Here is a 20,882-nt window from a genome sequence, read left to right on the forward strand (position 1 = left end):
GTAACTGGCTTTTTAATATGTGGGTATATATATATATATACATACACACATACATGTGGGTACACACACAAAAAATATATACTTATGTATTTATATATTGGTTATATAGATATATAGCTAATTTATCTGTAGAAATATAGATAGATATATAAACATATATAGATTATATATCTAAATATAAATAAATACATATAAACAAAAAAAAAAAAATTTGCCTGTGGCTTCTTACAGGGAAGGGTCCCTGAAAATTGGGGACAGGCTGCTGAGCGTCGATGGGATCCCTCTGCACAGCATGACCCACGCTGACGCCCTCAACATCCTGCGGCAGTGCAGCCAGGAGGCACTCTTCCAGATCGAGTATGATGTGACCATCATGGGTAAGGACAAGATGGTCGTGATGGCATCTTTTTTACTGACTGCCTGGAAAGTATGTGAGACTGGAGACAGTAATTGGGGTACTCAGTTCCAGTGGAAAAATCGCTGAGCAATGTGCTGCCAGCATGGGTGTAGGGGGTGTAGAGTTCAAAGCTGGATTAGTTAAATGCATTTGAAATGCTCTTATCCACTGATGTGTCTCGATAGGAATGATGAGTGGTTTTAGAGGAGTGGGGGGAAAGGGGATTTTGTAATGTAGGCAGAGAGGGCATAGGAGAAGTCAGAGTTAAAGGAGGCTGGAGCACTCTGCCAGCACTGCAAATAGGGCTATTAAATGTGTGCAGGGGAGTGAGCTGCATGCAGGCAGAGACTTGCTCTGGCTTTGGTTCTGAATTTTGACCCTGCTTAACTCTGGAGCTATTTTTCTTAGAAATGTTACTTCAGATCTGCTTCTGAAATAAATGAGGGGTGATCAACAGATTGACCCCAAGTAAGACAGAATTTACTGGAGGGCAGAGGATGGGCATTTCTAAAAAGCATTTTACGCAGTAGATATTAAGTTTGAGGGTTTGGTGGGTTGGTGGTTGAGGGTTTTTTTCATTTGATTTTCAGTTTCAAGCCCTGGGAAAGGGTTTATTATTAGCTACTGTAAAGGCATTTTGAACTGGCTTTGTGGCACAGAGCTGTTACTGCAGGGAGTGTTGTTAATGAGTTTAAGGTTACCACAGAGTTTGAAGCTGTGTTGGTTCTGGAAGCTCATTGAGCTGTGTGTTAGTTTTTGATATTGCATATGTCTCCAGAGGGGTTTCTGCCTCCGCTGGAGCCGTGAGCTGGACAAGGTTGGGGTCTTTTCCGCAAATCTTGTAAACCAGTCCAGCACGTCTGAGACTGGAATCCAAGTGAGGAATAGGAGTCCATCAAGTTGTTTTCTAATTTGTCAGTGTGGAGGAAAATGAAAAGGATCTGAAGCTGAGAGAGTTGGATACCGTGTCACCCCCAGGGAAAGAGAGCTGAGAACACCAGAATTTGCTCCATGCAATGTGCAAGAGAGTTGCACCAGGATAAGGGAGCTCCCCGTGGCAACCCTGAGGACTTTCTGCTTCCTGTTGAGTCTCTTTCCCTCAAACCTTCCCCTTCCTTTTGGCAGAAGCTCCACAAGCATGGACATACCAGCTCTCCCCTGGGGGAGGAGGCTGCCAGGAGCTGGGTGGCCGTGTGCCACACGGACACCTTCTCCACGAGAGAGCTGGAAGCAAACGCTGATGCCTCAGCAGTTGCTTGCACTCTGCCTGGATTCTGCCATGTTACAGGAACAGCTTGTCTTTAGAAACTGGCTGGTGTTCATGATAAAGGGGAAACATTTAAATGATGGAAAATGCTATTTTCTACCTTTCTGTGATTGTTGTGGGGTAACTCTGCAGTGGTCAGGAAAGGATGTCCATTTCTCTCCTCACAGGCTGCTCCAGGGAGGGGGCAGGTGGAAGTAAGGTGGGATTTTGCACAGAGCTTTCAAGTCTGAACAATAGCAAACAATTAAGTGTGTGGGAAATGGGCCTTTTGGAGGGGGTTATTGTTTGTGTGATCCCCTGGAGTCTATGTTGCAGAAAGCTAAATGTTTTAAAACCTGACTTGGAGGAAAAATAGCTATGAGGGTGTCTTGGTGTTTCTTCTTGAGTAACTCTCCCACCTGAAAGTGTTAAAGTTGTGTGAACATGGAGGCATGGCAGGCTTTTTATGCAGTGATTCTCCATCTTGTGTTGCTATATTGTGGACCAGAACTAGATACTTCCCAAGATGTAAAAACAGCCCCTTTCTTGGATAATTTCTGCCTGGAGAGTGCTCTCCCCAACCCTGTAAAGGGATATACCTGTCCTGCTTTCTTTTAAGGCAAGATGATGCAGAACATGTAGCTTAAAACAGTCTCTGCAGAGAGTTTTGCCAGGCAACAGCTAATAAGTGCAATGGGAGCTGAGTACATCATTCCCAGTTCATAGCCATTCTCTTTACCAGCCCAGGGAGATGATGAGGGAAGAGAAGAGCAGGTGCTGAAAGTGGTGTGGGCATGTTTTTAGCATGAAGGAAGCACTCTTAATTCCCATTTTGAAAACTTGGTGAAGGGGCTGGGCACCACAAAGTGGTGCTTGACCTGTTCATCCCCAGGGAAAATAAAGGTTTTTACATCACACTTTCTGTTGCAGCTGTACATGCTGGGGTGGTGTGGGCTGACCCTCGAGGAGGGAAAGTTGTTTTTTTGCATCTGTCCTTGGTGAGAGACCAAGGTTGCTGCGGGGGAGCATTGAATCACAGTGTTCCCCAGATGGCTATGTGGTTTTCCAGCCAAAATTGAGAGCTGCATGGGGCCAGCCCTGCTCTTGGTGTGAGGGACATGGCAGTTGCTTGCCATTGCCACGCATGCCCCAGCTTTTGGGATTTCACCAGAGGGACCAGAGTAGGATGGGGCCACAGCAGGCTTTTAATCAAATAGGCTGAGATTTCTCAAGACTACTAAAGGATTTAAATTAATCTACCATTTCCATTTTAAAGGAGTGCCAACTGGGCATGCACTTCCCTTGGCCATTGGGAAAATCTCTGCCCTTTGCTGATGCCAGATAAACCTTACAATGAGCAGATGCTTTCCTGTGGTGGCACTCTACCTTATGGGCCTTTTAAAAAGGGAGGGTAAGAAGAAAACAAACCACCACAAATAAACTGATCAGCCAGAAAATGGTATTTGAATAGTAACTCTGTAAATAAGTGGAGTGTGCAATGAACTGGGGCACTGGGCTACAAGTTCTTAGTGTTGACTCACAAGGGGGGAAAGTCTCAGTCAAAGATGATGGATGAGCAAATCAACTTGTTGTGTCCTACTCCTCTCTCTTCCCCTGGCTGCCCCTCCACCCACTCAGTTTTAGGCTGAGGAGTTCTAGGCCTCTGGAGCTCTCCTGCTGATGGGCTGGTAGGGTCCCACAAATGGGTGACCATTCGGTGTCTGCTGAGGGTAGGACCTGAAGAGGAACCCAGGAAGTCAGATGCCTCCATGTGCCTGTGAAGCTGGAGGGAACAAGAGCTGTTTCAGGAAGGGGGCAGCTCCCTGGTGTGGTTCTTCTAGGAGTTTTTGGCTCATTCTGTTTGCATTTGCAATGGAGGTCCCTATCCCTTTCCCCTTTCCCCTTTTCCCTTTTCATTTTCTCTGCACTCCCAAAGTGCATTACAGCAGGGAAAAATCATCCCGACCATCACACCTCACTTATTCCCCAGGCAATTGCACTTTCCAGGCTGGTTACAAGAGCCATCCCTCCTTAGGGAGGTGAGCAAAGCCAAGAAGGTCTCAAAGAAACCTAGTGCAAGAAGGAAACCCGCCCCCAGTATTTCCTCCAAAATAAGCTGCTGAGAGAAAGGTCTTCTAGAAAACACCTGCCATCCCTCAGCTTTGAGTGGTGAGGTGATCAACTCTCCTGTGTCTTTGGCACTGGGGTGTCTGAGAGCCTGGAGCAGGTTCTGTTTCCTTTGTATCCACCCCAATTCTGGTGAGTACCTTTCAAGCTTATGGGTGTGAGCAGGTGTTGCACGGCCCTTCGTGTCCCCCTGGGAGGTTGCAGCTTTGTGTGATGGTGCAGAAACACCTCATGGTACCAGTGCAGCAATGCCCATTGACTCTCTACAGTAAAGTTATTGCATGGCCTGCTCTGTCCCCTCCATGTTTCTTTTTAAATTAGCTTGAGTGTAATAGCCCCATGTTAATCACACCTCACAAATATTGCTGGATTGCAGACTCCTGACCTTTGATTCAAGCCAAATCTTTCCCTGGAATAATTAATAGAGTCTTGGCTGGTATTTCCTCAACAAATACCTCTATAAAATGGATTTGGCGCAATTCTCATCTATGCCACTGGAGATGAGAATTAAAAGGGATGGTGAGGTGGACCCTGCTGTGTGTGGTGGGAGAAGTGACCGTGGGCTGGAGGCAGGACTGTGGTTTCTTACAGTCTTATTGATAACCTCAGACCTGAGGCTTTTTCTTACCATCATGCTGAGACCTCCATGGGAAACACTTAGTAAAGCTGAGGAGCTTGGACACTGGGTAAAATGGAGAGCAGTTGGTATTTTCCTTGCAAAGAAAGGTGTAACACTCCAGCAAGCTCTTTTCATGATTTTATTTTCCCTATCTTCTTCCCTTCAGCTGGAGGGATATAAATCTGTGTCTCTCTTCAGATGATATGTGCTGGACATACACGGGCAGCAAAGCTAACATATAGCTGGTGTTTGCTGTCAGAATAGATCCTCAGTCTCTTGGTGTTTCCTTTGCCAACAAAGGCTTAAGTGCACCTTCTGCAGGCTTTAGCTGGGTGCTTTGTGCATCTTTTGATTAAACTGGGACTGTACTTTTTACCAGGGCCTGCAGATCTCCCCAGTGGTCCTTTACATCAGAGAATAAACACTGTTTTATTTGAAGCCTGCATAACCTTTAATGTGGCTCATTCCTCCTCCTTCCTCCCCTGTGAAAAGGCCATGGTGAGTAGACCAGAACCTGAACATGCCTTGGATGATCCCCAAGGGGAATTTCCAAGGTAAATTTCTGTCTCCAGAGACTCAACACCTTCAACAAATCTCAGGAAAGACCTTGCTGCAGCTTAGCTCCCCGGATCTGCATTAGTGCTCCCATTTATCAGAGAACAAGAAGGAGCCATGCATCAAGCTTTGGAGCCAAGTAACATCAGCATTTTTAGTGGAGCATAGCTTTGGAAGGGAAAAGCCTTACTATGAATAATTAAGGGCTGAGAGGCATCAGGTGTTCAGAGGGCTCTGCTGGCCTTTCCTTCAAAGTGTATGGCTGGTCCTTCACAAGAACTTTTGTGTGGAGGTCAACTACACATGGGCTGTTGGTTGTTGGATGTCCAATGGTGATAACAAATTTGTTAATCCTACCTCTTTATGATGGCTTTAGGTAATCTGGAAGCAGATGTGTGTAACAGAGGTGGAGGGAATTTCTGTCTAATCAGCCAGAAATGCAGGTTTTCTTTTTCCTCCCCCTTCCTCAGAAGAGATGGATAGGTTTGGTGCAGGCTTATACTACCAGGTGCAATTTCGTAGGAGTTTTGTAGTCTCACTTACAGCACCTATTAAGCTTATTGCAGAAATGCATCTTTTAAACATGAGTTACCCCTGTATTGTCTGATGGGAGAGAGGAGGCTGTTGTAAGCACACGGGTAGACAATGCTGTGTCTGCTCCCACTGACACCGGAGGAGCTCAGACGAGCAGTTGAGCTGGTATTTTGAAGCTGGTGCTGAAACACAGAAGAGTTGACTGGTTTGTGTACTGGTCAGCAGCCATGGGGCTACTGAGTACTTCAGAAAGTGGGATCCTGTATCTTTGTGTCTTTTCTTTTTTGCTTGTTTGGGAAAAAGCCTGTAACAGCTATGTCCTTGTGATCTTCCTTTTTTGTGTTTTTAATGCTGTTGATGTGACTGCTGCAGAGCCTTTGAGCAATCTCTTCCTCGATCTTGCTATTTAACCCAAAGAAAAGAGGGAGGGGGGTTGTTTCCATGAGCGAGTTGTTGTAATATCTCTTCATGTCATTATAATGTAGATTTTGTGCAAAAGCAGTTTTGCTTCTTGAATGTACTTCTTTGTTAAGGTACCACGTGACACGGACTGTAGGATGCCCAAACTACAGGTTTGCTGATGCACATGGCAAGTCAGCACTGTTGGACAACCTCTGCATTTAGAAATGGAAAAGTCTGTATGAGAAGTGTCTTCAGGTGCTCTCTTGTTTTGCAGATACTGTAGCAAATGCTTCTGGTCCTTTACTAGTTGAGATAGCAAAGACTCCAGGGTCTACACTGGGAATCACACTGATGACAGCCATGCACCGGAACAAGCAGGTGATTGTCATCGACAAGATCAAGCCGGCCAGCGTGGTGGACAGGTACAGATCTGAACAGGCTGCTCCTACCTCTGCTCTTCCTTTCTCCACTGCTTTTTCGTCCTCTTGTTACTTATTATACCATTCTTCGCTGTCTTGCCTTGGAGCATTCATGTCCACACGTTCTTAGCACTACATGTGCTAAAAATACCTGACCCAAGAGCAGTGGACACTCCTCACCAGGAATGAATGTAACTCAGTGCATGTGAAAGCTGAGCTCTGCTTTAGAAACCTCAGATGAGACTGCCCTGGAGCTGTGAAATGGCTAAAGCTCATTATGGAAACTTCTGACTGGAGCCTTTTCCTAATGGACAAGTCAGCTAGTCACCCTTACCTGGGGATGCAGACAGACAGACTGCTGTGCAGCACTGCCTGTGGTCAGTCATGCTGCTGAGCTGAACTGCTGGCTCTTAGGACTTAAAGGTGAAGGGCCTTGTGAGGAGTGGATGTGGTCACTTGGTCTGTTCAGCCTGGAGGAGACTGAGGGGAGACCTCATTGCAGTCTGTAGGTTCCTTGTGGAGGTAAGAGGAGAGACAGGCACTGATCTCTTCTCTGTGGTGACCAGTGACAGGACCCGAGGGAATGGCCTGAAGTTGTGTCAGGGGAGGTTTAGGTTGGATATTAGAAAAAGGTTCTTCACCCAGAGGGTGGTTGGGTGCTGGAACAGGCTCTGTGGGGCAGTGGTCACAGCACCAAGGCTGACAGAGCTCAAGAAACATTTGCATGATACACTCAGGCACATGTGTGACTCTTGGAGATTGTCCTCTGCAGGACTAAGGGTTGAACTTGATGATCTTTGTGTGTCCCTTAGAGCTCAGCATATTCTGTGATTCTGTGATTAACTATGATTCTGGGTGAGCCCTCAGCCATCCAAACTACCTATGAGGGGGCACTATTACAAACCTGAAAGATTTTTCTCAAGCTACCAGCAGCACTGACTGAAACATGAACCATCTTAGTTGGTATTTTGGGCAATGCTTGAACCTAAGGTTCAAACTGGAAGTTAAAAATTATATACGAAAAAAAATCTCGCAAGAATTCGCACAATTATTTGCAGTTGGATTTTGTATGTGTGCTCCCAGCTGTAAGGACGTGGGGTTTGGCCACGTGTATGATTACCTCTCTTGCTGTTTCCTTTGCAGATGTGGTGCATTGCACGTTGGTGACCACATTCTCTCCATCGATGGCACGAGCACAGAGCACTGCTCCTTGTTGGAGGCAACTCAGCTTTTAGCTGCCACTTCAGAAAACGTCAAACTGGAGATATTACCTGTTCACCAAAGCAGGCTGCCTTTGAAGCCTCCAGAAACAGGTCTGTCCTCTGTGAAAACACTGTTGGTCACCCTCAAAACTCACTTTAGGTCCCTATTTGGATCTTGCTGCTTTTGAGTGCTGGCAGCAGATTCCAAAGAGAGACATCTGTGGAGGGGGAAAAAAATTGATGTTTTGATGAAATGCATGTGATTAGATGACGTTCTTCAAGGATATGAATAGGGAAAAGAGGTAACATCTGTGCTTGAATGGGGAAATCAGAGATGGGAATCCCAGGGTTTTGCAGTGCTCAGTGCTGTGCAAGCCACTTCCTTAGTACCTCAGATAAGAGGCTCTAATGGAGAGGGAGGAAAACAACCTTGGTGCTGGCAAATCTATTTCCAAGCTCAGTTTTTATTTGCTGATGCCTGGTAAGACTTTGAAAAAGACATGTCAGTAGCTGGGCTGGGTCAGTGGACTTCCAAAGCTGTAATGTAAGTGTTCCTCTTCCAGACTAGCCTGATTGAGTGGCAGCTGTGTCTGAGTAGCCAGGGGTAGAGTGAATTTGTCTGTAGCTGCTGGTTTCTACTACCTCTACCAAAGAAACACTGAGAAAGTAACTCTGGCTCTAGTGAGATCAAGCCCAAAATGCCTGTAAACATGATTAAGAATTCACCCATGTGAGCTTTCTTGTTTCCCACCTTTAGTTTCTCCTTCCACATGAGAAGCTGTCTCAGGCTCTTATATAAATTTCATTGTGACCATATTCTTGGTACTAGTGTATCTGTTGCAACTTTTGCCTGCACTTTCATTACAGTCCATACTGGTGGTCTTAAAATTCAGGTGTTTTGGGTGTGACTGTTCAGTACCAGTCCTTTTTTCAACCATTTTCAATCACCCGTCTCTCAGGGACATGCATTTTAATAATATTGGTACACAGTAGCCCTGGGCACAGCTGCTCTTGCCATTCTCTTCTAGGGTGGTTTGGGGAAAGGAGGAAAATATCTGTGTTGTCTTCTTTAAACTGATACAGTAAAACATAAAACCCAGTAACATCTCCATGTCTAGAAATAAATCTTGTACATGTCCAGTCCAATTTGTGCAGAATTAAAGCAGTTTAACAAAGGGAATGGATGACTTGACCTTTGTGCCCAAGAAAAAATGGAAAGCTATAATCCTTTTTCAATGGCTGTTAAAATGAACTATTCTCCTCCTTCCATTAGTGCCCTGGTCCTAATCTTCTTGCAAAATATATGCATTCAGCAGCAGCCCAGGAGAAGGAGGCTCTGTGGAAGGACAGCTCGGTGTGATCAGAGCCTTTTTACCCAACCCCCCATAGATCAGATCACTTTGCTGTGGCAGAAATACAGAACAAAAACTTGGGAGAATAATTGCAACACACAAATATGAAAAAGAAGAGATATAACAATTGTTCCCACTTTTTTGATTAAACTCTTTAACGTGTGAGGGATTCTATTCTTCCATGTGGCTGTTAGGAGGCAGAGATGTGTGACTGGAGACCAGTGCTTGGGCTTGAACCTTCTCCAGTGCTGATGGGGGGTGGTGGGGACAGGAAGGAGAGCACTTTGGGCAGGAGAAGCAGCTCAGGAAGCCCTGGTTCCTCAGTGGTGTAACCAGCTATGGCACCGTGCAGCTCATGGTGAGTAGCTGAGGACCCAGCTGACAAACTGTGTCTGGACCTGGGAGAGAACCTGCCTTCTGCTCCAGGCACTGAGTACCAACTCCACAGGCTGTTTTTTCTGAGTTTAGGGAAACAAATAGAGGCAGTAAGGCAAAATGGACCATGCAAGAGCAAAATGTTGTGGGTAGCAAGCAAGTGAAACCCAGGGAAAGCAGCTGAGAGAGGAGATCATGCAGATATATTCCTGTTCAGAACTTGCATTACCGAGTCCTTCCAGCCTGTGCCTGCATGGGGTTTGTCATCATATTTTTTTAAGAGCGGCTTCTTGTGCAGTCAACATCTGTTTCTTGAGGAGGTGGAGAAGGATCTGAAACTGCAGTGGCCATGCAAAAACATGACCTAATGCTGAAGCATGGGATTTGTCAAACTGAGTTTGCTTTCTCTGTGGCTCTGGGGGCATTTGGAGAGTTTGTGGGAGGATTATGCCCTGCTCACAAGATCAATGGGAGCAGATGGTGCCCAGGAGCAGTGCTGGGATGGATGGGTATCCTCAGGCAGGGATGATGTGTGAAAGACTGGGGAAAGCTGTTGTAGGTTTTTATCACAGAATTGTCCAAAATTTCTTCTCCAATGCACTGACAGCTGAGCTTCAAAGGCATGTCTTTTTTCTTTTGTCAGATGTAAGCTAAGCATTTATAGACAAATGGAAGTGTTTTAGTTACTCTAAGTGGATTAAATTATTTTGTATATATGCCCATAAGCTCTTACTCTCATGTTCCAAATGTTTAATTTTATTAAGAACTTTGCTTTTTGTCTAGATATAGCTGCATTTATTAATTTTATTTTTGTTTTTAAAAGCTATCTGACTCTGAATTTACTTTTGAATCCACAAATTAGAAACCCGAGAGCTGGAAGTGTATTTTTTAAAAGCTTGATAGACTAAGTGCTAAACTCAGTAAGTGTTTAGCAAAGTCTAAATATAATCACTGTAATTGGCAGGAAAACCTGACCTAAATGATTTAATGCCTGTGATGCACACAAAGAAAATGGATTTCCACTGTTCAAGGCACTAAGAGATGACTTTTAGAGGAGATCTCTGTGTGGACTCATTAAATAAACTAAGTTCCTGTCCCAGGTTTGCAGCCTCAGAAGGTTCTGATAGTGCCAACGCTGCTCAGAGAACCCAGAGCCTGGAGGAGATCTCATCCTGGGAAAGTGCTTGCCAGTCAGTGCAAGTGGTTGTGAGGTTAAGAATTCTGGGATGAACCGTGGCTGCAGTGATGTTCCACTGTGGGATGCTCTTCATGCTTAGCTGAATAAAACAGATGCTTGAAATCTTGCTCGTTAGCCAGAAATTCCTCTCAGAAGAAAATAGATCCAGACAGTGTGGTGCAGAGATTCGGGAGAGAGCACCTGGTGCTGTTGGGCAAGGAAAAGCAAACTGACCCGGTGCTTTCCAGAGGCATCAGTGAGAACAGACAAGAGACCTGTGCCTGGGAAGCATTGGAGTCACTTCAGAAGAGACTTGTGGCATCGTGACTTGGTGTTGCAAAGTCACAGTTCCTGGGCAAGGGATTTCCAGATGCTGGATGTCACACTGCAATAGATTTCTGCCAGTGTGTGCTGGGGATAGGGTTGAAGTTAAAGCAACAAAGTTGTGTGTCCTTGAACAGGGTCTGCCATGTTGGTGCCATGCTTTCATTTACTGTTTGCCACAGCACTGGCATCTTTTCCTGTGCTGTTGTCCCTCCTTAGTGCCTTTAAGCAGTAGTTTATAAAACCCCTTTTGTTCTGGTGAGCTAGAGGCAGCCCTCTGCTACTCCTCTCTTTCATCTCTTTGTGCATGCCTGGCCAAGAGCAGCTGCTAAACAACTAAATGCTGAAGCCAAGTGCTCAAAGCAGCCCTTGGCACATGTAGAAGGTGTTGAGCCTTGTCACAGGGGGGGCAGCTCCGGCAGCAAGGTGGGAAGCAGCACAAGGAGCTTCCCTGGTGCTGTTGGATAATGCTGATGGCCTCTGTGGGAAACTTGTTTCTGGATGGAACTTCTGCACGTCGCACAACAGACTGCAAATGGTAATGACATGTGTGCACTGCCAGTGTGGCTTAGTCAGGCCATTGGCACAGGATGCAGAGTTTTTTATGGGAAATGGGTAGATTTGTGCCACTTTGCATCAAGTGTCATGAGGTTAGTGGGCTTGCATTTTTGCTTCTGGTGTTTGATGTACTGTGGTTGGATCCTGACTTGTTCAGAGCCAGGATGAGGCTCTTTTTTACCATCTCCTGGCTTATGCTTCTTACCTTTTCTTTCTCTCACTTCTCCTTCCTGCCTGTGGTGATTTCTTCTCCCCTGGATGCCATCAGTCAAGGTGCAGAAGAGTGACCACCACCACTGCTGGGACCCCTGTGTCAACTACTGTCACACTCACCACCCTGGACACTGCAAGACACCCACTTGGAACCAGACATCTGGACAGGATTACTGCAAATGTAACCTCCCCACATGGTGTTGTCCCAGTCCTGCATGTGTACATTCATGTTGTGCCCCTCCATTTCTATAATACCCAGCTCTGTAGCCTGACTTGTCACTTGTTCCCTCCTCAGTCACTGGGTCCATTTCTGTGGGTCCAGTGCTGAGTACAAAACCAGTATCTGCAGCCCAGCACACACTGATCTGGTAACTGGAACAAGAGCAGTGTGTTTGGCAGACTCATGTGCCCATCCTCTAACCCCACGCTTGAGTGCCTGGTTTCATACGGCAAAAATGAGTCTCTGTGAGACAGGGAGGGCATCTCCAGTGGTGTGTAGGATTGTGATATGGCAACCAGCTCAACCCTGGTGCCACACACTTGTTGGCAGCAGGATTGTGGCTACCTCAAAATCTGCAAACCCATCTCTAGCAGGAAGCAGGCTCTGTGCAGCCTCAGATTTCTTGTCTTAAGAAAGTAAAATGGGAAAGAGGACACATTGCACTGTGTCCAAACTGTGTGAAGCGAACACCTGGTCTTGAGTCCTGAAGCTGGAAAGAAGGAGCTAGTCCGAACTCATTAGGTATTTGATGACACTGTTAGGTGAACCCACTGCTGCACTTCCCTGTGCACATCCCTAACACGCTCTGTTTTTCCCCAGCTCTGGTGGCTGCCAACTTCTCGTCTCCCACCATGAATGCGCAGGGCTTCCCTTGCCAGAACTCGAACACGCTACCTCGCAGCTCCCACCCCATGAGCCCCCGCACCACCATGCTGAGGAGGAGGCAAAAGAAGAAGGAGCACAAGAGCTCATGTAAGAGTGGCACTGGGCTGAGGCTGGGTTGGATGGGGTGTGCATGCTGGCCTTGCTGTCCTTGTCAGCTGTTAGCTGGGGTAGAACTGCTTGTCTCAGCACTGTCAGTGCCTACCTCATCCTTGGTCACTGTCCCCACCACTGCCAGACCAAGGTTTGTGACCCAGTCTCTTATGTTGACTGTGGCTGCCCTGACCTTCTGTCTCTCTCCTCCTCTTAGTGTCGCTGGCCTCCAGCACGGTGGGTCCTGGCGGGCAGATAGTCCACACAGAGACAACAGAGGTGGTGCTCAGGGGAGACCCTTTGAATGGCTTCGGACTTCAGCTCCAGGGAGGCATCTTTGCTACTGAAACTCTGTCTTCCCCACCTCTCGTCCGCTTTATTGAGCCTGACAGCCCGGCAGAGAGGTTAGAGACCTTGCCCTTGGATGCTGATGGTGCTGCTGCTGAACATTTCATGGTTTGGTTTGTTTTCTCTCCTCAGAGGCTCATTTAGATATTTACTATCATCCTTGTAATATCACCCATTCTTCACTGGGCATGGTTTACTGTCACTGCCATTTCTGCACTCGTCGGCTGACCGTGGCCTCCCTCGCATCCCAGGTGAACGTCTTGGCACCAGGCTGCGGCTGGTCTGGGAGGAGGAGGAAGGGAGTGTGTGTCTGTGTGAGAGTGCCATTCCCATTACTTTTTCTTTTTTTTTTTTTTTTTTAATTTCTCTTTGAAAGATAAATCTTTTAGATTGGTGCAGAAAGAGGAAAGGTCTGAATAAGAGTCCCCTGCGAAACGTTTTCTGTCTCTGACTGGTTTCATTGTAGCAGAGCCCAGCTATATAAACTGGCCTTAAAGCCAAGGCTTTGAACTGTAGAGAGGGTGCTCTGGTTGAGGAGCAGGTAGGTGCTGCAGTTAAGCACTCTTGCTTTTGGCTCTGTAGTGCTGGGAAAAGAGCAGAAGGGAGGAGCAACATTAGCTGCTGTGTGTCACTCATGAGGATACTGGGGAGCAGTGACTCTTCCAGTTGCAGAGCCTCAGCCCCAGAGTTCCAGCTGCTCTGGCTAAAGTTCTCCCTTGCTGGCTGGATTTAGAGCCTGCTCGAGTGCCTGTGCACTACGATGTAGGTGTTTTCTAGCAAGGCTTTTGTTACTAAGCAGATCAAGATGGCTTAAGCTCTTGTGGGGTGGAAAGGAGAGCTGATTCTGTTAGGCAGATGAAATAGTGAGAGCTGAGTGAGCTGGCACTTAATGCCCCGGTGCTGGTTTCTCTTCCCACCTGTGATTTCCACTGTGGTCTGTCCTGCCTAGGAATGCTGGAGGTGCAGTGACGTGACAGTGCTCAGCACCTGCTGTAGACCCCTCCTTGTAAGAAGAATTCTCTGATGACCCCATCAGCATATGCTAATGGTTCAATGTCCCCAGGCCTGCCCAGAAAAACAGCACATGGGGGAGTTGTAGAGTTCTGTGGTAAGGAAAGTGTCTGCAAAAGGAAATGCAAGTCCTTGCTGTGCAGACCAATCTCTGTGTTGTAGCTTCTCCAGGTGCAGAGGCAAGGTGGAGCATGAGTGCCTGGTGCTTTTGTCTGCAGGAGGACAGGGACAAGCATCTGGCTCAGGAAAAGGAGCTGTCCTGGTGCAGGTTAAGAGAGATTTCTAAGCCTAATATGCCTTTTGTTTATTTGTTTGTTTCCAAACAGGGTTCAAAAATAAAGGTGACGGTGGTTTGCCTGTTTTTTTTTTTAATCCTTGATTGCCAGGGAGAGTTTGGCTCACATTGCAAAGTACCAAACTCCTTTTATAAGTCAGACAGGATCAAAACCTGCTGTCCTGGGGGATGAAGGAGATGTGCTGAAATCCTCCTGGCTTTGCTTTATCCTCTTGCCAAGCCTGGAGTGAAAGCACAGACTGGCAGTGCAGTCCTGCTTGGCTCCAGTGTGTCACACAGGCTGCCCCCCCAGCAGCATTCATGCTCTCCTGTCTGCCACTTTCTGGTGACCGGGAGCAATCCTCTCTGCATTTGCAGCCTGGATTTGATTTGGGGATTAAATCTCTGCTGTATGTTTTGTTCTTTCCTAAACCATACTGCTCCTTCTCATTGGCAGGAAAACACTCTTTCCTCCCCATCTTGAACTGATAAGTGCACTGGATTTGCAGTGAAGAGTAGGTGGCAGTTTTATGTTTTCATTTCACTTTTTGTGTCTTGGTATTCCACAGAGCTCTTTGCTCCATCATTCAGGATACCTTATTCCCTGAGAGGTTCTGCTGCAGCCCAAGACATTAGAGCTATTTTCCTCCCCCTTGCCAAGCTTGGCTCCTGGCTCAAGCTGGGCTGTGCTCTTTCTTGTGCTGCAGTTGTTGCTCTTTGCCAAAAAGGTGAGCTGTGGGGATACAGGGATCAGGCTTAGCAGCCTGGGTCTGACCTGGATGTTCACAAACAGTCTGCAAAACCTGTGGATCTGAATGTGCTGTTGTACAAGCGTGTGACTCACACTTGCTTTGTCCGTCTGGCTTGCTGTGGAGGAGCTGCTTCTGGGGTGTCCAGCAAGTGTGAGTACTACCAGGGAGGAGCATGGCATCATCCTCTTTTCAGGGAGGTTGGGCTGCCCTCACATTTATTGTCTGCTTTGTTAGCTTGTGGCAGGCGATTTGAAGCAAAAGCTCTCACCCACCTGACTTGTGATTTGTTTTACTGCAAATAGCTTCTAATAGACCTTCCTCCCCACCTGTTGTTTTGTTTTCTGGGTGCAAGATGAAGCCTTTGGATTCCAAGTGAGACAGTGATTCAGCCCCTGTTATCAGCAAGGAAGGTAGAAGGGGAAGAAGCCTGACAATCCCTCTTGGCTGCCTTGAAGCACACAGCTTTTGTGTCCTTCCTCCCCCAGCTGTCATTGGCAACAGAGGGAGAGTATCCGACTTCTCCATCCTAGTATCCAAAATCAATGCTTCCTGCTGAGTTACATGTTTTCCAGCTCTGCTCAGACACAGTTGTTTGATCATTGTGTTTCTGGCTTTTGAGTATGAGTAGTTTGCAAAAGCAAAGTTTAGCAGCTGGCTGAAGCTGTCAGCAAAGCTTTGATCCAGTGGGGGTGGAGATCCACTCACCAGTGTGCAGACACAGATGTGGATACCCACACAGATGTGCACATCTGACCTGTGCAGGCCAACTCGGGGCATTGTAAGGGCACGATGGATCGGTTTCTGCAGCCGGCACTGTGGCCACTGTCACAGCTGCTCTCCCACAGCTGGAGTGATCACGCAGAATCTGATGATGCTGAGTGAGCTCTTCAGTGCATATCCTGCCCAAGGCTTGAATATGTGCTGCTCTGTATCTAGTGAGACACCTCTGCTGCTCTGTTGCTGTCTTTAGGCCCAAGAAATGAGTCATGGCAAATGCAAATGTCTGCAACTCCAGAGAGACATTCCCATCATGGGCTCCAACACATCCATAGGGCTGCCTTTCACTTCAGGAGATGCCTGTAGTCTTGTTCTTTCTGATTTTAAAACACTTCTGCTCCCATAATCTCAAAGCGCTTTGTAAGCTCTGATGTCAGACTGAGCACCTCTGAGACAGATGCCTTCTCTTTGGGAAAATTGTCCGAAGATTCTTGTAGAGCTAAGGAGAGCTCTGCAAGACCCTTGGCTCCCCAGGCTCTGCTCCCAGTGCAAGGGCACATGACAGCTGGAAACCTATGTCTCCCGTATGATTCTGAAGGGTTAATAAGGCACACCAGGCCTCCTTGCACTTGCAGAAGGAGCCAGAAGGTTGTGGCTTCACTCCACAAACTTTTATAAACCTGCAAGACCGGGGCTGAATCAGCTGTGATTGACTGAGGCTAATAGTAAAAGAAATAAAATGCTTCTGACCTAACAGAGCTGTTGGCCGTAAAACACCCAGGCAAATCTACCCTGAGTGAAGAAACACAAGAAACAGTTGTTTTGTGAGAAGGCAGCTCTGGTGGGAAAAGTGGCAAAGGTTTGCTTTTATGCAGTATAAAAGTATCCTGTGAGCTCCCAGCCCTTGTGACTGCAACAGTGGTGTCAAAATGGATTGTGTCCTTGTGTGACCTTGAGATGACAGTGATGTCTGAGTGATGCAGCTGTTGATCCCTCCTTTGCAAAAGGTACATTTGGGCCATAGCGAAAGAGCTCTGGGTGGCAGAGGAGTCATCTCTGTTATACTCTGTACCATCTTTATATTTATAAGCTGATATTTCTAAGTGCATCTATGTGGCTGCATAGCCACAAGTCCAGTAAAGGACTGTAATTAAACTTGATGTAATTTATTCACAAGGGTGGATTCATTTATACATCATTGAGTTGTCTGTTCTAATCCGAGTCTCCTTCAACAAACAAACAAATTCTGAATTTACATCTCATAAAATAGCTGTCGTTTTTACATGGATGCCATGAACTCAGGCAGCAGTGTAAATATACTGCAAGTTTAATACCTTCCTACCAGTAAAATAATCTCCCTAGGCTCTTTCCAAACTTGTTCATATCTCAGCTTTTGATGGGCCACCGGCACAAACTGTTGTGCTTGTTCATTTTTCTTGAATTCAGGTGTACGTACTTTTTCTTGATAACCCAGCCTTTCATACACATCCTGTTGTTTGGAGGTGAATAATACAGTCAGTGTCCGTTGCCTTTGATGTTCTCTTCGTGTACCTGGGAGCTGTGGTACTGTGTTTTCTTACAATTGAATTGGGTGTGAGTGAACGAAGAGTGACTGGAAGGTTTAGTGAAAAACAAGCTGTCCTCTGTGAGGTATCAGTGGAAGGAAGGAGAAGGCAAAGAATGTGTTTGATCATTATGCAGGAGGGGAATAAAGGTTCTCTGGAGAAGGCTCAAAACAAGATGATTGATATCTTCTGGAAAACCTTTGTGGTAAAATAACTCCAGATGTTGAGGTGAACCTCAGACTTGATGCCATAACCCTCAACCTATTTTGGCGACCACTCTGTAGTTTCCATTAATGGTGAATTTGGTTTCCCAAGCTCTGCTCAAGTGAACAGCCTTCTAGACAGGTGATGAGTGGAAAGTCTGAAAAGATGTGGTTGTAGCAAACAACTGATAGAAGAGAAGGAAGATGAGAAGATGAGCAGTTTCCCATGGCCAGTCACAGGGAACACAGCAGTCTTGATTTTGCAGAGCCACAGGCCAGCTCAGGTGAGCTCTGGGAGATAACTTGGAGGATCATTGTGCTGGTGTTGCAGTATATTTAAAAAAAAAGAGGAGTGTGTATGGATAGTGAACGTAGGAATGTAGTGGTTCATGTGTGAAAAAACCATTGCTTATAAAAATGGGTCCTGAGAGACAAACCGTGCTGTAGCAGTACATCTCTAACGTAGCCTTACCATCACGTTCTTCTTCCAAAGTAAAAAACCTGCTGATCTCTGTTTCTGGAGAAAGTGGTCTAAACCAAAAGCCCCAAAGGGTTGGTTGTGCTTGTATTGTCAGGCCGTCACATCAGAATAATATTGGCCTTTCGAGGCAGTTAAACAGTATTAATGTACATTTGGCTTCCAGAAATACAATTAGAAGGGATAAATGCTTATCCAATTTGCTGAGACATTTTGGTGAGTTTATTGGATTGTAGCTTCAGTATTCACCATATATTAGGCAGAGGAATCTGTACAATTTTCAGTGCTGTTTGTGTTCCAGAGGGTGCAGGGGCATGGGAAGAGTCGTGTACGGTTGGATAGGGAAGGAGAGCACATGCCTTTGCATTTATCACTCTCATCTCTCAGCTATGGTGTTGACTTTTAGGAAGATGAGGGTTACTTCTTTTTCCCCCCTGGATGTTGCAGGAAATGTGACCAGAAATGGTTATTTAGGACCAAAGCATGTCTGAACTTTAGAAAACCACAAGGGTTTGCTTCCTTGTGCCCTTCCAGGGATGCTGGGACAGGCTTTGCAAAATGAGTTATTTTCTCTTTGGGACCACTTCTGTAGGATTTGTCACTACTTTGTATGTCTTGTAACAGATTGGCCTGGCAAAAGTAACTCATGGCTGGTTGTGGGGTTGTTTTTCTCCTCCTTTCCTCTTTTTCCTTGCCTCCTTGTTCCCATTCCCTCTTTTCCCACTGTGAACTGCAGGTGTGGGCTGCTACAGGTAGGAGACAGAGTCCTTTCTATCAATGGCATCGCGACTGAGGACGGGACCATGGAGGAGGCCAACCAGCTCCTGCGCGATGCCGCGCTCACCAACAAAGTGGTGCTCGAGATCGAGTTCGATGTCGCAGGTACGTTGCCAAAGGAATTGCTGCTCATCACTACCAGCAGGACTCTTCCAGTGCCTTTGCTGACCTGTAGGAGGGACTGTATTCACACAAATATGTGAGGTTTCTGCTAGAGCTCAGAGGGAAGAGTGAGAAGCCCTGTGATGACCTTTTCCATTTCTTCTTGTTCTCTAATGTGCACCAGGATGGAGGGCTTTTTTTCTGATCCTTTCATAAATGTTTTGTCCTCACCATTTGGCTGAGATAAACCTAAGGAGCAGATGAAGAGGACACCTGCACTTCAAATATTGGCCCATTAATATGAATAATATTTATATTAATTTATGGCCTTGAAGCCAGGAGGGAGTCAAAGCTAATAGCTGAGGGTAAAGTGCAGCTTTATATTAAAAAAAAAAAGGTTTAAAGTTTTTTCCTTTTACGTTGATAGAGACGCTTCAATCTCAAAATTCATCATGATGTGAGCACTTGATGTTCAGAGCATGTATTTTTGATGAGAATCCAAATTTCAACCTTAAGTCCACAGGGCCTCAGATAACCTTATTTGAACCAACAGAGCAGAGCTTTATGGGTGTGTTTTCTTGGTTCTGAAGAAGCCATCCATGCAACTGAAAACTCTCTTTTTTCTCCTTTTCTCTTTTCTTGTCTGTTTTTGGTTTTATAGAGTCTGTCATACCCAGCAGCGGTACTTTCCATGTTAAATTGCCCAAGAAAAGAGGTGTAGAGCTTGGAATTACAATCAGCTGTAAGTATTGCTCAGTCTTGCACTAGCAGCTGCAAGAGCTGTTGCTTTCCACCCTGGTACATCAGAGGGCCCCAATGGAGAGAGAGAAGATTATGTGGGGTTTCCATAGCCCTCTCAGTGCTCGTGGTTTATCCCAAACTGAATCAGATGTGTGGTTCCTGCCTCCATGAGCTGGTGGCTGCAAAGAAAAGTAGCTGCCTGAAGGGTTGGAGCAAAGGATGTTTTTCAATGGATTAACTGAAGTGTGTTGTAGACTAATACTATATTATTAGTAATATTATTTTTATTTCCTTGCTCACAGTTGTATTATGTTCTTTTAAAAAAAGAATTGCCTGGATATGGTGAGACCTTTACAGGGAGAGGTGGAGGAGGAGAGCAAGTGAGAGGTGAACCCACAGCTTGAAGGGTGGAAAGGGGAAACTGCCAGGAGGAGGGGGAGAAGGAGCATGAAGAGGATGATGTGTCTTACAGGGGGGAGGAAGGCACTTTAAGGACAGGAGAGTGCTGGGCAGAGTTTGCCAGGAATTGTTGCACTGAGTAACTCCAGCCACAGAGGAGGAGATCTGTGTGCCAGGATTTGGTGTGCTCTGAGAGAATGTGACAAACATTTTTCTTTCTTTTCTCTCTTCTCACTCTTGATTAATTGTCTTTGTTTCTCCTCTGAGTTTTTCATTTAAAGACATTTTGGCCTTTTTGGAGAGGATGCTGTAGGGGGATGATATAGGCATATCCATCCCAAATTTCTAGCCGTCTTGGGGTCTTGTTATGCCTGGCATCAGTGAATTTTTGCTTTATGGCAAATCCAAGCAAGTCTCAAGTCTTTCATCCCTCTTTCACTGTTCAGGGTAAACAAAGTTGAATCATCTCAGATTTGCCATGACCAGGGCTGCCACCACCTCCCATCTGAAACAGAGCAGCTTGTGAGACTGCAGTAATGGGATCTTGTGTCTAAGCCCTCAGGAGCATGGACCCAGCTGTGTCTGGAGAATGGAGTCACAAGGGACGCTTTAAAACTAGATTTCATTAAAATAGATAAGCTATTTGTAATTACCTCTTGACATTTACAGCATTAGTTAGCAAGTTAATTGGAGGTGTTCTGGTCTAAGTGGGACGATTCTCAGGAGTGACTTGAACATCAACAAGATGATGGCTTTGCAGCCTGTAATATTTCTTCTCCCTCTTCTCTGCTTCCCCTATTTGTACCGTGAGGACAGTCCTGAGAAATAACAGCACAGTATTTAACATTTGGCTTGGTAGCAATTACTGTCTGAAGACATCAAAGTGCTTTCTGAAGGCAGCAGGGTGTCCATAGTGGCATTTCACTGGCGGGGGAGCAGGGAACAGTGCAGCCTGTGCTGGGTTCCAACCTGCTACCCTGCCCACTGCCTTGGCATTCCAGTCTCAGGTAGCAACCTAGGACAATGGATCTGGTAGCAA

At 46.1% G+C, this 20,882-nt stretch overlaps 1 protein-coding gene across 7 annotated transcripts in view; it reads left to right on the plus strand.

Moving 5' to 3' along the window:
- GRIP2 (glutamate receptor interacting protein 2) overlaps positions 1-20,882 on the plus strand; it is a 280,221-nt gene that overhangs the window by 227,721 nt on the left and 31,618 nt on the right. For all 7 annotated transcript variants that reach the window (XM_032699233.1, XM_032699234.1, XM_032699235.1 and 4 more), the window contains 8 exons: positions 232-377; positions 6,155-6,302; positions 7,443-7,612; positions 11,556-11,681; positions 12,321-12,473; positions 12,694-12,880; positions 18,561-18,706; positions 19,365-19,445. In XM_032699233.1, coding sequence (XP_032555124.1) covers positions 232-377; positions 6,155-6,302; positions 7,443-7,612; positions 11,556-11,681; positions 12,321-12,473; positions 12,694-12,880; positions 18,561-18,706; positions 19,365-19,445 — 1,157 coding nt within the window. The remainder of the gene's footprint in view (positions 1-231; positions 378-6,154; positions 6,303-7,442; positions 7,613-11,555; positions 11,682-12,320; positions 12,474-12,693; positions 12,881-18,560; positions 18,707-19,364; positions 19,446-20,882) is intronic.

This window comes from Chiroxiphia lanceolata, chromosome 11 (genome assembly GCF_009829145.1).
Source record: "Chiroxiphia lanceolata isolate bChiLan1 chromosome 11, bChiLan1.pri, whole genome shotgun sequence".
NCBI lineage: Eukaryota > Metazoa > Chordata > Aves > Passeriformes > Pipridae > Chiroxiphia > Chiroxiphia lanceolata.